The sequence below is a fragment of the Eptesicus fuscus genome, chromosome 20 (assembly GCF_027574615.1).
Source record: "Eptesicus fuscus isolate TK198812 chromosome 20, DD_ASM_mEF_20220401, whole genome shotgun sequence".
NCBI lineage: Eukaryota > Metazoa > Chordata > Mammalia > Chiroptera > Vespertilionidae > Eptesicus > Eptesicus fuscus.
Window position 1 is genome coordinate 1,557,667 of NC_072492.1, and position 15,596 is coordinate 1,573,262.

Below are 15,596 nucleotides of genomic sequence, written 5' to 3' on the forward strand. Positions count from 1 at the left end.
CCCAGAGGCTGAGGACCAAGCCTGAGGGGCCCGGAATCCAGCAGGCACAGGAGGGTGAGGGGGTGGGTGAGGAAAGCCAGGAGGTGGCAGGGCACAGAGCCAAGGCCTGAGACCCTTGTGACCAAGCCTGTGATCACGTCAGTCACTTCACCTCTCCCGCTGTGCGTCTGTAAAGAGCCAGGACGCCGGCCGTGGAGGGCTGTGGGCTGTGCGCCTGGGTGGGGCCTCGCCATGAGGGCCCCGCTTCTGGAATGGTCTCACAGATCCCTGCGCCTGCGCTGCCTCCCGCACCCCTCTCGGTCCTTCCCTACTCTCCCCAAGACTCAGAATACTGGCAAAGGGCTGTTACTGCCCTGGCCAGGTGCTCAGCTGGTTGGAGCGTCATTGCGTACACCAGAAAGTTGCGGGTTCAATTCCCAGTTGGGGCACATACCCAGGTTGCCGGTTGGATCCTTGGTCAGGGCATGCACAGGAGGCAGCTGATCCATGTTTGTCTCTCACATTGATGTTTCTCTTTCTCCCTTCCTCTCTCTCTAAAAGAAGCAATAAAAACATATCCTTGGGTGAGGAATTTTAAAAAAGAAAGAAAAGTGCTGTTGTTCAGCCAGCATGGCGCAGTGGTTAAGCATCGACCTATGAACCAGAAGGTCACAGTTCGACTCCTGGTCAGAGCACATGCCCAGGTTGCAGGAATCGAGCCTGGAGGCAGAGCCAATCAATGACTCTCCCTCATCATTGATGTTTCTATCTCTCTCTCCCTCTTCCTTCCCCTCTGAAATCAATAAAAACATGTTTAAGAAAGGAAGGAAGGAAGGAAGGAAAGCACTGTTACTGGTCTGCCTCAGCCAGGGGCTGGCCTTCCCACAGGGTGCGGGGCCTCCTGTGGGTCAGGCGACCTCCAGGTCCTGACTCAGTCAGGAACAGTTCACCACAGAGTCCAGGAGAAAGTGAGAGGAAGTTGGTTAAAGCTGGGACAGCGAGGCAAAGGAAGGGCCCTGGAGACAGGATCGGGATAAGCCTGGGACAAGCTGGCACTGCCCATTGCTCCCCTGGGTGCATGTCTTGTGGGATCCCTTAGAGCTTAGGGGAGAAGAAGCAAAGTACGCGCCTGAGGAAAGGGGGACACAGGTTTGCTCAAAGAAGAGCTCACGCCAGCATCCTTTGTCCTGAGGGTTTTACCTGTTTTCTGCAGGTGGGGATTTTAGGGGCGGTCTCGGGGTGGATCTCAGCAGCCTATCCAGTGGATCTCCAGCTGTGTAGTTTAGTACGCTGATGTATCGGAGTGAGTGGATAGTGGTTGGTTTCACCTCTGTCTTGGATTGCTCTGGCTCTGATAGTTTTTTATCTCTCTCCCTGACTCGGGTGACTTACACCACTGCTCTCGGGTGTCTCTGGTTGGGGAGATAGAATCGTGTCATTTATCAGCTGGCTGTTCATTGCTCAGCTACTCCAGCTGTTTCTTCAGCCATTTGTCTGTTTCCTCATTCCACTTGCCAGGGGATTTTCCTAGGTTCTTACTAACCTGTCTCAGGGCCGTGAGGCGATGAGCCATTGTCACCCACACCCTGCCCACGCCGGGGCCCTGGCGGGGGCCAGTGCTCTGTAACACGCCCGCCCCGCCCGCCCCGGCAGAAGGCGCAGGCAGAGGTGAAGCACCAGTTCAGCATCGACGAGTTGAAGCACCGCGAGCACCTGATTCAGGCGCAGCAGGCGGAGGAGCAGGCCCGGCAGGCGGAGCTGGAGGAGCACCAGGTAGGGCCCCTCCGAATGCTGGCCCCAGCGCGCCGGTCAAGTTCAACAAGGTCAGCAGGGCCCAGGCCCTGGAAGCTCGCCTGTGATGGGAGCGTGTTGTGCAGCAGCCTAGCTCTGCTGAAGCATGTACAGTGTGCTCCCTCCCAGGCCTGGGCCCTGGCCCCGCCGTGCTCTGCCCACCGCCTGCCCCCAGGCCAGCTCCACCTCCACCCAGACCCCACCTGCCTTCCGCTGTCCCTGCAACAGGCTGTCAGAGCGGCGCCTTTCCTTGGAGCCCCGGGTGGTTCCTCGGGCGCCAGGAAGGCTCGGGTCCCTGTTCAGCACGTCCCTCCAGCCTTCCTTCCCCGTCCCACCGCCTTCCCCTGCCAGCCGGTGTCCCACCCGCCTTCCCCTGCCAGCCAGTGTCCCACCACCTTCCCCTGCCAGCCAGTGTCCCACCGCCTTCCCCTGCCAGCCAATGTCCCACCCGCCTTCCCCTGCCAGCCAGTGTCCCACCGCCTTCCCCTGCCAGCCAGTGTCCCACCGCCTTCCCCTGCCAGCCGGTGTCCCACCGCCTTCCCCTGCCAGCCGGTGTCCCACCGCCTTCCCCTGCCAGCCAGTGTCCCACCGCCTTCCCCTGCCAGCCGGTGTCCCACCCGCCTTCCCCTGCCAGCCAGTGTCCCACCGCCTTCCCCTGCCAGCCAGTGTCCCACCGCCTTCCCCTGCCAGCCGGTGTCCCACCGCCTTCCCCTGCCAGCCAGTGTCCCACCGCCTTCCCCTGCCAGCCAGTGTCCCACTGCCTTCACCTGCCAGCCAGTGTCCCACCGCCTTCCCCTGCCAGCCAGTGTCCCACCGCCTTCCCCTGCTAGCCAGTGCAGCCTAGTGTAGCCTCTGGAGCGCCTTCCCTACCAGCTTCCTCCCAGGGCAAGTGTCCACCAAGCCCAGAGCCGAGCGCCCACCGGTGCAGAATCAGTCACTGCTCCCAGCTGTGCTCTGGCACATAAGCCCCACAGGCTCCATTAGGGAGCACTGACCCCTCCCCCCCTCTGCCCGCAGGCTGCATTAGGGAGCACTGACCCCCTCCCCCCCTGCCCGCAGGCTCCATTAGGGAGCACTGACCCCCTCCCCCCCTCTGCCCGCAGGCTGCATTAGGGAGCACTGACCCCCCCCCCCCCCTCTGCCCGCAGGCTGCATTAGGGAGCACTGACCCCCTCCCCCCCTCTGCCCGCAGGCTGCATTAGGGAGCACTGACCCCTCCCCCCCTGCCCGCAGGCTGCATTAGGGAGCACTGACCCCCGCCCTTTGCCCGCAGGCTGCCTTCGTGGAGCTCCTGAATGGCTCCTTCCTCTTCGACAGCATGTATGCTGAGGATGTGGAGGGCAGCAAGCTGGCCGCCCTGCACGGCGTGGGCGAGCTCCTCGAGGCATATCCTTTCACGTTCACGCTGCCTCTCCGACAGAGCTCGGCCCCAGGACACCAGCCTGCCTGGGCCGTCCTTCCCACGCTGGGCCTCAGTTTCCCCATCTCTCTTTGAGGCCCTGTACCCAGTCTGATGTCCCCAGCAGCAGGCAGAGCAGGTCGCAGCTGCGCGGAGGCTGTGTGGGCTCAGGGCACTGACCGGGCAGCGGGCCGCCTGCGTGCTTCAGAGCCGGGAGGCCAGGTGAGCACCGGCCGGGGGTGGTCTGTGGCCCCAGCCCCCGGGGTGTCCCAGGTTCCTGCTGTGCTGTGCACGCCCCCACACGGCTGCCGCACAGTCACACCTCATGTCGGGGAGCTCACCCAGAGAGGCCGCTGTCCAGGCTCACACGGTTAGGCTGGGAGGCGAGCGCTGGTCCGCGGAGCCTGGAGCCTGAGCTCTTGCCCCCGTGGCCCGAGCCGCAGGCGGTGCCGCGCCTGTTGTCCAGGCCGTGATGGGGTCAGTCCGTGGCTTCCACTCTCAGCTGAGCGGCTCCGGCTGGAACTGCAGGGCCCCTGGGCTGAGAGGGCTGAGGCCAAGCGATGAGCCACAGAGGGGCTCTAAGGCACCACCACCCCGAGTGAGAAAAACCCACATTTAACACCCCCACGTTCTGAAAAGGGTGGGCCAGGAGCCGGTGGGGTGTGGGGCTGGGCAGAGGGAAAGAGCAGGGCTCCGGGTCCGACCGACAGGCTCCGCCGGGCCTGACAGCTGCTAGCCGGCCACTGGGCTGGCCTCCAGGCCGCAGGGACCTCACGGTGCATTCGCCTCCCCTCCTGTGCAGGCGAGGACCCAAGGCCCAGAGACGGGGAGGAGCCGCCGGAGAAGCAGCCCGGAGCCAGGACGTGGGCCTGGGTCTCTGCTGCCAGCCCCGGCCCCACCTCTGCAGTGCCCCTCAGTGCCCCTCAATGCCCCTCAGTGCCCTGCAGCGCCTGAGGACAGACCCCCAACGAAGGTGCCCCTAGCCAACACAACAGACAAAACACATGGCCCTCCAGCTCCCCCAGGGGTCTGTGGGCCTGGGCGAGCATGTCTCCCCTCTGCTCTGCAGCCTCCGCCTGCGGCCCCGCCTCCTCCCCTCCCGCAGGCGTGTTCCGCAGCCCTCAGCCCAGGGTGGCGACGCCCGTCACCACCTGAGCCTCTAATCCCAGCTGCCGGCTCTGCGAGGGGCCCCCACCGCCACGGGCGCCTGAACCAGCCACAGCTTCCTTAACAGCCCTCACCTACAAGGACAAGTTTGTCATCATCTGCCTGAACATCTTCGAGTATGGACTGAAGCAGCAGGAGAAGCGGAGGGTGGAGCTCGACACCTTCAATGCGTGTGTCCAGGAGGCCGTCCAGGAAAACCGGGAGCAGGGCAAGCTCAGGATCGCCAAGTTCGAGGAGAAGCACCTGCTGGTAGGCCCTGCCCTTGCCCCGCCCCCCGCCCCGGTGCCCCCCCACAGGGCAGTGGCCCTGTCCCTCTGACGCCCCAAGGCCCTGGTGCCTGGTCCCGTTCGCCAGGCTCACTGAGCTGCTGGTGGAGCCGAGGCTCAGCCTTCCACCGGCACCACCAGCCACGGCGCCGCCAGGGCCGGGCGAGCGGAGCCTGAGGTCAAAGCCAGCGCCATCATTACTGGGACATGGTGGTGTCACCGTTCTGTCTCTTTTGGGCAGATGTTTTCTGAGCCGCATGGCTATTGCCCAGCTGCGCTCAGCGGGGGCTCCCGGCTGCAGTCTCAGCCAACGGTCGCATTACTGCTAGCCCGCTCCACCCTCTCCAATCCGGGACCCCTCAGGGGATGTCCGACTGCCAGTTTAGGCCTGAGGACATCCCTCTCACAACCCTGGACCGATGGCTCCTAATCGCTCACCTGCCTGCCTGCCTGGTTGCCCCTAACTGCCCACCCCCTGCTGGCCTGGTCTCCTCCAACTATCCCCTGCTGCTGGCCAGGTCACCCCCAACTGCCCCCCACGCCGGCCTGGTTACCCCATACTGCCCCCTCTGTTGGCCTGATCGCCCCCAACTGCCCCCCCTGCCAACCTGGTTGCCCCCAACTTCCAGCCTGGTCACCCCTAACTGCTGGCCTGGTCACCCCCAACTTCCTCCCTGCTGGCCTGGTTGCCCCACGCAGCCTGCTTGTTCAGTCATTTGGTCATCCCTCACTAACCCCCTTGCTAGCCTGGTCATAGGCAGACATCTTGTGAGGGCATGAGGGTTAATTGGCATATTACCTCTTTATTAAATAGGATTACTCTGTAGGAGCACTTTATATATTGAGAAATTAGCCCTGTGTCAGTGAAATAAGTTGCTAACATTTTCCCAGTTTGCTGTTTATCTTGTTATTTTGTCTCTGGTGTATTTTCATTCAGAATATTAAAAAATTATATGTGATAGACTTTATCAGTCTTTTCTTCTGCTTATACTTAGAAAGGACTTCTCCACTTTGAGATTATTTATTTAAAGTCCCCCAATATTTTCTAGTACTTTTATGGCTTTAATTTTTACATTTAAATCTTTGCTCTGTCCAGAATTTATTTTCATGTAACACTTGAGATAGGCATTGAACCTGATTTTTCTCCAGATGGGGTAGCCATTATTAGAAAGACACCTCAAACCTCGTCCAGTTCCTCTTCCTTCACAACTAACACCGAGTGTCAGCAGAAACAAGCTGACGTGTGCGTGGGGCCAGGGCCCGGCCCCTTGTTAGTGAGCGGCTGGTGCTCCGTGCTGGCCTTGGCCCAGGTGCCTCCGGCCCGAGCACCTCCCTTTCCAAGTGGCCGGCCTGCTCACTACTCGCACCCCCGGCGCGGGGTCCTGTGGGGTCTGACGGGTCCCTCAGGCTGGACCTGTCGTGTATTTGCGTGTCTGCCCTGCCTGTGCTCCGGCGTTCGTGGGCCGAGCGCCACCGTGATGGGGCGCAGCCCTGCCCGCCTCAGGGCTTGGGAAGCAGGAGTTCTCTCCCCTTCACGGGCGGGGACTGGAGCTTAGAGAATGGAAAGGACTCGTTCAAGGTGAATGCTGCTGAGTGACTCAGGGAGCCATTGCTCCTGCCCCCTATGCTGAGAGCCCAGCCGGCCCCCTATGCTGAGAGTGAAATGTGCTCGCCCGTGCTGGGCCAGCCCCCCAGCCATGGGGATGGATAGTGCGCAGCTGCTGCAGGCTCAGGCGCTGACATGAGGCTTAGCTGCCCCTGAGTGTGGGCAGTCCAAACCCAGGGTCCCATTCCTACCCACAAAACAAATTGTCGCCCTCACTACGTACACTTAGCTGTGACGCCTCACGCACAGGCTCTTGTTTCCAGAGTCTGAGCGCCATCCGCGACGAGTCCGACCTGGCCAGCATGGAGGCGAGGATCGTGGCGTACAGCGAGGACATCACTGAGCTGTCCAGCGTGCTCATGACGCTGGAGATGCAGTTGGTGGAGCAGCTGGAGGTGCGCGGGGCCCTGGCACGCGATGAGGGCGCGCCCCCAGCTTAACCCCGGGGGCTGGTGCTGCCTGTTGGCTTCCCATGCATTCCCCCCTTACTCTGAGGGGCTCTCGCAGCGCAGGGTGAGCTCATTCCTCTGGAAGAGCCAGAGCCTGGGGAGAGGGTCAGGGTTAGACCAAGGAGCTGCCGGTGCTCAGGGAGCAAGTGGCCCCCACTCGGGGTAAACGAAGGCTCCTCTGCGTCCCAGCCTGCAGTGCTGGCCATCGGGGCGCCTGCGCTTCGGCACTAAGGGTGGGCCTGGAAGTGCTGCTATCGAAACCCCACACCTCGCCGGTGACAGGCGTGTTCACAGGCAGTCTGCGGGTCTGAGGGCATGGCTGGGCCAAGAGATAGCCCCTGATCAACGCCTCCCCGTCCCGTGGCACCTCAGACGCGGAGAGATTCCCGCCTCACGGAGCAGACGCTGCCCGCAGACCCCGCAGCCCTGGTCTGTGGCGGATTGAGGTGTGGCCAGTCCTGGGCTGCTGGGTCACAGGCTTCACCCTGCTTCATCTGCCATTGCTCCCGCAGCAACATGAAACTCGGTTAGGCCAGGTGCCTGCTGAGCACGGGGTGCAGCCGTGCGGGGTTCCCTCAGGGCACAGGTGGGGGATGGGAACAGCCGGGATTACTGAGGGTTCCTCTCTGCCAGGCACCTTGCAAAGCATTTTGTGTGAAGTAACCTATTTAAGCTTCACCACAACTCCATGAGACAGGTCCTACAAAGGAAACCCATTTCATAGATGAGGAAGTTGAGGCGCAGCGAGGTTAAATGACATTCCCAGAGTTACATACAGTGGTGGAGCAGGCCTGCTGACGCGGGCAGTCCGGATCTCACTGACGCCCTCCCTGTGATCTGGAGGTGATGCCACTGAGAGGCCCAGAGGAAGGAGACTAGCTGTGTGTGTGTGTGTGTGTGTGTGTGTGTGTGTGTGTGTGTGTGTGTTGGGGTGGCAGTGGCGGCGTTAAGACCGGAACAGGTGTTCCTGGCAGAGGGAACAGGCAGAGGCTTGGAGAAAGCATCACAGTAACTATTCAAGGGGCAGCGAGTGAGTTGAAATGGCCAGAGGCCGATGGACTTGGGACCGAGGTCAGGAGGGAGGAGGAGGGTCGGGCACCAACCCCGCGGAGACGGCCCGAGTGGCTGCTTTGTCCTGAGGCTGTGAGGGGAGGAGGTGCCGGCCTTGGCTCTGAGGCTCGGGCAGTCGGGGTCCTGTGAAACACGCGTGCTAACCGTGCTCTTTCCCGCTTCCAGGAGACGATAAACATGTTCGAGAGGAACATCATCGACCTGGTGGGGCTCTTTGTCGAAAATGTCCAAAGCCTATATCCTTTCCTTCGCGAAGTGGCTGGGAGGCGCTGCCGGGCCCTGGGCTTGTCCTGGCCGCGACACTGCTCCCCGCTTAACAAAGGCAGGGGCGGGTAACCCTGCAGCACAGACCCGGCAGGATGCCCACAGATAGGGTTCCCTTCCAGGCGGCACCTGGGTCGGGCGCCTGCCCTCCACTGCCACCAGAGCCACAGACAGTTGTCAGAGAGAAAGAAGCCGGCACCTCAGTTTCCCAGAAATCCACGTGCCTCCTGGTGGAGGAAGGTCCGTACCTCCACCAGGACGCTCCTCAGTCCATCACAGGAACCGACTGAGTGGGGCGCTCCGCCCTGCAGTGGAAGGAAAGCCAGACCTGCCTTCCACCAGGGACAAAAGCTCCCTTCACAGGATGGAGCCGTGGCAGCAGAGCGCTCAGAGCTCCCTGGTCGGAGGGGTCCCCCAGCTTTGTTCCAGTAGCACCAGCAGGGCTGCTGTTCTGGGTGGGGTTGGAGGAGCTGTGTTTGCAGTAGAAGTCCTGGAGGGTTATTCCCAAATGAGTGACACTGGAGGACAGACCACATCCCAGAATCCCCCGCTCCCTGTGTTGCAGGTAGACACACCCAGGGGGCGGGACAACCTCCAAGGTGAAGACGCTGAGGAATTACTCCTAATGAGCCGGGCAGGCTGAGTCCCTGGGTCCGAAGCCCACATCTGGGCATGAGCAACCCTTCAGCCACCTGATCTCAGAGCCCTGTCCTGTGTGAGACAACTGCTGGCCCAGAGACCAGGCTGCAGCCTCCCAAGGGGGGGGTCCCCCACAGGGAACGTAGCAGAGGAGGCAGCCTATGCAAAGGTCCTGAGGCAGAGTCGGAGCTCTGGGTCCGAGAGGAGGCCCGTCGGCCACACTGGAGAGTGGGAGGCTCCTGGAGAGAGAGCCATGAGCGCAGGAGGGACGGTGTGCACCTGCCCGTCCCTAGCCACTCGCTGCCGCGGTAGGAAAAGGGCTGGAGCGCTGGCCAGGTCTCAGTGTACTGACAGGTGAAGAGGCGGTGGGATGGAGAGACGTGGGCGGCAGAGGGACACTTGGGGAGCCCAGGGCCAGGATCAGTGGGAAGCAGGGATGTGAATGGGGCAAGGGGTCAGGCTGGCCCGGGGTGAGGCGCGCGTGGGGGACAGCTGTGAAGGCCACGGTGCACTGCACCCAGAGTTTGCCTTGGCCCTAAGAGTCTGCTCTCACCTAACGACAATGACCAGCCCGAGGCCGGGCCGCCTGCCCGCTGCACCGGCTTTGCTTAACTCGCGGCTGCACCATGGCCCAGTGCCGGGACCTGGAGAACCACCACCACGAGAAGCTCCTGGAGATCTCCATCAACACCCTGGAGAAGGTGGTCAAGGGCGAGCTGGACGAGGACCTGCCTGACGACGTCCGGGCGGTGAGTGGACTGGGGGCGAGTGTGGTGGAGGCGCAGGCTTGGTGGGGGCCGGGCCAGGCAGCGTCCACCCAGCTCTGTGGCTCCAGGAAGCCTGCACACCTCTGGGGCCTCAGTTTCCTCATCTGCCAAAGGGAACAATAACGCCATTTGGCAGGAGAAATAGGCTAACAAACCCCTGTGGGGTGGGTGGGGGCGGCTCAGCTAGAGGCGCATGATAATCAGTATTTCACCGGCCGGGGCAGGTGGTTTCCAAGCTGCTTGCTGCGGGGCCTCGGGGTTTCCTAGGAGAGGCCCTGCACATAGAAGCTAGGTCCACTCCCCGAAGGCCCTTAGCCCCCAGGCTCCGCGGAGAAGCACTGCCGAGGGGGAGCGGCCGCGCCAGTCTGGGTCAGCACCTCGCGGCCCTTCCCCAGCACAGCCCGTGATGGCGCCACAGGCCCAGGGTCAGCCTGCGCCCACGCTGCCCGGTCCCCGCCTGAGGGTGGGCAGCAGGGGTCAGGTCTCTGGGAAGACCATGGTCAGCGAGGGAAGGCCCAGGCCCACACACCTTCCTGTCAGGAGCAGCTGGTTTCCTCCTCGTTCATCCCAGCCAGTGTCTCCGCTTCCCCACCTCCATGTTCCCTCCACTCAGGCCCAGCGGCTCTGCCTGGACCACGCCTCCTGCAGGCCGCTTCCCCCCCTTCCCCCTCCACCCCCCGGGCCGGAGAGCCTCTGAAAACCCACCCCAGCACTCTGTCTTGTGCACACATTCTCATGGCTCCCCGGCTGTTCATCCCAACCCTCCAGACCAAGCGTGTGAGACGCAAAGGCTGACACGGCCCAATCAACAAGGGGTGAGTGGATGTGGCCGCAAACAAACAAAAGCTTCTATTCTCATTTCGATAGAGACATGCTGAATACAAAGGGCTGAAATAAATGAGTAATCGTTAACATAAAATAGAACATTTTAATAAAAATTAATTTTTTTTCTTGAACATTAACTTACCAGACACTGAATAACTGCACAAATTAATAAGCATAACACAAATAAGCCTATTTTTCTTGTTCTCCAAAAGTGAAATATTTCCTATTGCGCACACCAAACAAGTCAGTCCAAGACTAGTGACGTGGCCATCGGCTGCTAAAATATTCGCTGCTGGTGTTAGTGGAGAGAAATGGTGCGCCTGCGTGTAAGGCGTGTAAGGGAAATGAATGCAACACGATTATAGTCATCAGTCATTAGTGAACGTTGTAGTTCATTATTAATAACTAGAGGCCCGATGGGATCCCTGGCCTGCGAGGATCGGGCCAAAACCTCTCTTTCAACATCCCCCGAGGGGTCCCGGATTGCGAGAGGGCAGTTCTCAGGTGACGCACCCTGGAATCGGGCTCCCTCCTCTCTGGTTCCGGGTGCGTCACTGGAGAACCGCAGCTGCCAAGTCACCACAGCTCGGCAGTTCCTGCGTTGAGCGTCTGTCCCCTGGTGGTCAGTGCATGGCATAGCTACTGGTCGAACGGTTGGGCGGTCGCTTAGGCTTTTATATATATAGATTATGTGTAACAGGATATTGTAAAAATTAAGTTATGAAATGTTTATTAAAATGTTTCTTACATACCGTTACATTGGCTGGGCGGCAAAAATATTCGTTGTGGGCTACATGTGGCCCACAGGCCACGAATTTGACATGCTTGCTCCAGACCCTGTGCCCAGCCTGCTGCCCAGCAGCCCTCTCCTGCCCGTGGCCCGCCCCTCCCAGACCTCCAGGCTTGCCCCTCTCCAAGGCATTCCGCCTGCCAGGTATGCTCTTCCCTTGGGTTTCCTGGTCTGGCTTGTTCTTGTCACTCAGATCTCAGCGCAAATGTCAGCTCCTGCAGAGGCCTCCCCATCACCTTCCTGACAAACCAGGTCTCTCCGGGGCCTCGCCGGCAGAGCCCTGTCGCAGTCTCCAGCTGCTGGTGCTGCTGTTTATGTGATGCTCACTATGCGTGGGAAGGCGGGGGGCTCCCAGAGCTGGCAATGGGGCACGGCAGGCACAGTTGGTAGGTGGGAGCGCCACTCAACTGGGTCCCAGATGCCCACTTGTGAGGACCTGAGTGGCTGCAGGCTTTCCGAGGCCCGGAGCTGGCCTGCAGCTGCTGTCAGTCTGCCTGTGGCCCCAAGCACGAGGGTAGCAGGGCTCTGCTCTGAGATGAGGGGCTCCCTGCAAGGGACAACCAGCAGGCGCCTGGGCGCCTGGCCTCCATGGGCAATGGGAGCCGCTAAGGTGCGGGCAGGTGTGCGCTGCAGCCGCAGCATCGCCAGGACTCCCCACTGGGTGTGTCCTTAGGTCAGCACTGCCGTGGACGCGCTGAGCTGGGGGGAGAGCATGCCCTGGCTGGCAAAGTAACAATGACACCAACAGCCACAGTTCCGCAGGCCTCCCCACGCCTGGTCTCAGAGGCCCTGGACATGTATTTGCTCTTTTAATCTCCACATCAACACAGTAATATCAGTGCCATTATGATTCCCTCTTACAGATGAGGAAACTGAGGCACAGAGCGGAGAATAACCCGCCTAAGACACATAGCATGGAAGTGGCAGAATTGGGACAGGAAGAGGCTTGACTCAAAGCCTGTCACAAAACGTCTACTTTGCCTGTAGCAAGAGGGGGTTCAGACGAGGCAGCAGGCGGCCCCAAAGCCTGGCTCTGTGGGTGGTGATCAACGAGCGCGTCATGACCAGAAGTCACACGGCTGAGGCTCTTTAAAACGCTTGCCCAGCGGAGAGCTTGTGACCAGCTCCTGCCACACTTAGGGCCACCTCTGTATGTCAAGTCCTTCACCTCTTTGCAGAGAAAAGCTGACCGCACATGCCCGGCGCTGGCGCAAGGGAAGGCCCCGTGGCACGGCAGGCAGCGCCGCGCGTGGCCAGGGCAGCGGGAGTGAACACGCTGCTCCCTCCCCCAGGGCTGAGGGCTGCGGAGCACTGCGCAGGGAGCACTGCACAGCAAGGAGCCTCTGGGCACGCGTCCCGCCTGCCCAGGGCAGGCTCAGAGTTGCTAATTGACAGTGGGTGGGACCCGGCCAGCAGTCCCTGGGCAGGGTGGCTGTGACAAGATCCCCCCTGGGACCCGAGGGCTCCCCCTCGGCAGAGGAGCAGGCAGCACCGGTCACTGCCCCTTTGGCCAAGCTCATTTCCCTGGCGAGGGGGCCGCAGTGTGGGCAGGTGCCCAGGATGGGCGTGGCAGCATGATCTAATCCCACATGGACACGGAGCAAGCAATCCTCAAGCCACCAGCATCTCGGTGGCCCTGGGGAGGGCGCACACTTCTCAGCCTCGCGCCCCAACACGTCGCTTTAAAAGGAAAGTTCTTTATGGCCACACGGCCCACAGCACAGGGTGGCTGCCGCTCCCCAAGGGCTCTGCGCACCCCGCTCTCCGGAGGGCGCTGACCTGCAGAATGGAGGGGATCTAGAAGTCTCCTCACAGGAACTGTTTTGAAGGCACACTGACGGAGTCACCATTCTAGGCCAGAAACAACTTGGAACTTGGTTTTAAAACCATTTCTTTAAATCCGATTCCTTTCATTTGTATTTTACAAAGTCACAGTTTTTCATAACCAGTTCTTACCTCGTCCATCCCAAGCAGACTCCACTTCCCACAACTTCCAAAACAGACTTCTACATTTTCAGACTTTGTGGGAGGACGTTTCTCTGCTTGGCTTCAGAGATCAGCTGTAACCCACTTTTTTTGAAGGGGGGAATCTCATTTATTTTGAACATATTTTATTGATTTCAAAGAGGATAGGGAGATAAACATCAATGATGAGAATCATGGATCAGCTGCCTCCTGCACGCCCCCTACTGGGGATCGAGCCCTAACCCGGGCATGTGCCCTGACCGGAATGGAATCCGGGACCCTTCAGTCCGCAGGCTGACGCTCTGTCCACTGAGCCAAACCAGCTAGGGCTGTAACCCACGTTTTAAAATGAAGAACAAGGACCTTGGGTGGATGCTGTGGCTGTGCTGGTTTGGGAACAGCTGGCACAGCTTCTGCAGTGCCCACTGCCCGAGGCTCACGCAGGCGGGTGGCATGTGTCTGCACCTTCCCAGAGCCTGGCCTGGGACCTGCTATGCACAGAGGAAGAACGTAATGACATCTTGTCACTTGTGTGTGACGGTGCTAGCTGCTCCCTCAGAGGCCCCACTCCCCGCATCAGCCATCGTGGCCTCTCCATTTGGGATTCTGTGGAAACCAGCATCCCATGAAATAGTAACAGGTTTTACTCTGAAAAGAAGTCTGTGGCCAAATAAGTTGCAAAACTGAGAGAAAAAGTTAAGTTTCTTTTCTACAGGACTTCCCAGAGCTTCCGCTGGAAGGCTCTGTGCACCGTGAAATTCAGGCTGTGCAAACTTCCCAAACGCACTTGACCAAAGAGTGTTGTGGGTTTTTTCCAGAAATATTAACATCTCAAGATTGCACAGAACGTATTTTGGAGACTATTAACGTAACCACTGCTACACCAAAGAACAAACAAGTACTCTCTCTGCCGGCCTCTCCAGTGCAGGGCCTTCAGCCAGCGCTGTCCTGGGCATTACAAAGGACCGCCTTCCCAGGGGATGGGGGTGACGCTTGCTGAGCGCTTTGGCAGCTTCCCTGCCCGGGGAAATAATGCCACTTAAATTTCTTTCTTTTTTTTTAACAATATTACATAAAATATTTTATAACAAAATTTTATATAACAAAATTTCTTCCATCCATAGTTTAATCATTGGCTTATAGCTAATAACAAGAGTGTAAGGAAAAGCAATGTGGTTGGGTGGCTTCATTCCTCTTTGAAATCTTGCTTTAACCTTTGATAGCCACTCGGAGGTCTGGTGCTAGCGGAGTTGTTTTCATGGCTGTCAGAGCTAATCCAAAGAGGAGCGATGGATGCCACTTGATTTTCAACTGTGCCAGGCACACAGTGCCACAGTGAACGCCTAGCACCAGCCAGGCCTCATGGAGGGTGGCTGTTTTCAACGTTTTACAAGGTCAGGAATGCAAGAAGGCAGGAGACCCTAAGAGCGATGCCAGGTTGGAGTTGGTTAGCGTGAACAGAGTGGAGCAGCAACGTGGCATGGGCGCCCCTCTGTCGGCAGGGTCTTCTGCCTCAGAGCAGCCTCGAGACCCTCGACCAGCCTCGCACTTCCCACCCGAGCTGCAAGGGTCCAGGCAAACGCGGGGAACCCCTGTGAGAGCCAATGTCCTCAGTGAGGTCAGCCCTAGGCATGCTTTGCCTTCTCCCTGGGATTGCAGTCTGCCCTGGTTGACCCTTTTCCATGACACTCGCCGCTGCTCTCCGCTGGCGCGGGCAGCAGCACAGCACCACCCCGAGCCGGACGCTCCGGGCTCCTTCCTCTCGGCTCCCTGCTTTGCTCAGGGAGTAACGAGACACACTTGCTCATTTCATCTTCCGCTCACCAGCTTTTTGTGGACAAAGACACAATTGTGAATGCTGTTGGGACATCACATGACATCCATCTTCTCAAGATTGACAACCGAGAAGATGAGCTGGTGACCAGAGTCAACTCTTGGTGCACACACTTAGTGGACAAGGTGAGTGATCTGCCGCCTGGCAGGCGGCACCAGTGGCTCTAGCATGGCCAGGGAGGAGCGGGAACTCTGCGGTAAGAAATGAGGAAGTAAAACTACCCAATTCTCCACTGAAGACTGCACGTTGCCCAGTCATGTGCTTCATCGCTTTTCTAACTCAAATACAGGGTGTCCCAGAACGTACCCACATTCTAACAGAGGCCAATTGGTGTTGGTTTCCTTTCAGATTTGACCCATTGGAATGAGTAATGAGTCAATGTATACACACTTTTGGGGGGACAGCTGCATGTAGATGGATTAAGCGGAACCCAGGTAGCTGTGGGGTAAATGAGAGACATAACTACGCAAAATTCAAAGAATTACTTTTCTTTTCCCCAAACTGTACTCAGTGAGATATTAATCGATTCTCTGACCCACGGAAACTGGGCTTTGGTTTCACCCTCAGATTCACAAGGATGAGATCATGAGGAACCGCAAGCGAGTGAAGGAGATCAATCAATACATCGACCACATGCAGAATGAACTGGACAACCTTGACAGTGGCGACATTCTAGATTAGGTGTCTGCCCAGAGGATCCCTCGGAAAACACAGCACGTGGCCCTGCCAGGGGAGAGTGGGGACTCAGCCTACAGCCCCCAATGCCCTCCTTCCGCCACCCCTG

At 59.2% G+C, this 15,596-nt stretch overlaps 1 protein-coding gene across 4 annotated transcripts in view; it reads left to right on the forward strand.

Annotated features, from left to right (window-relative positions):
• Positions 1 to 15,592, forward strand: part of DRC3 (dynein regulatory complex subunit 3) — a 65,893-nt gene extending 50,301 nt beyond the window's left edge. For all 4 annotated transcript variants that reach the window (XM_054709909.1, XM_054709907.1, XM_054709910.1 and 1 more), the window contains 8 exons: positions 1,633 to 1,752; positions 3,044 to 3,155; positions 4,410 to 4,585; positions 6,472 to 6,603; positions 7,894 to 7,964; positions 9,257 to 9,380; positions 14,806 to 14,937; positions 15,380 to 15,592. In XM_054709909.1, the coding sequence (XP_054565884.1) occupies positions 1,633 to 1,752; positions 3,044 to 3,155; positions 4,410 to 4,585; positions 6,472 to 6,603; positions 7,894 to 7,964; positions 9,257 to 9,380; positions 14,806 to 14,937; positions 15,380 to 15,493 (981 nt within the window). In that variant the 3' untranslated portion in view covers positions 15,494 to 15,592. The remainder of the gene's footprint in view (positions 1 to 1,632; positions 1,753 to 3,043; positions 3,156 to 4,409; positions 4,586 to 6,471; positions 6,604 to 7,893; positions 7,965 to 9,256; positions 9,381 to 14,805; positions 14,938 to 15,379) is intronic.
• Positions 15,593 to 15,596: the final 4 nt, after the last annotated feature.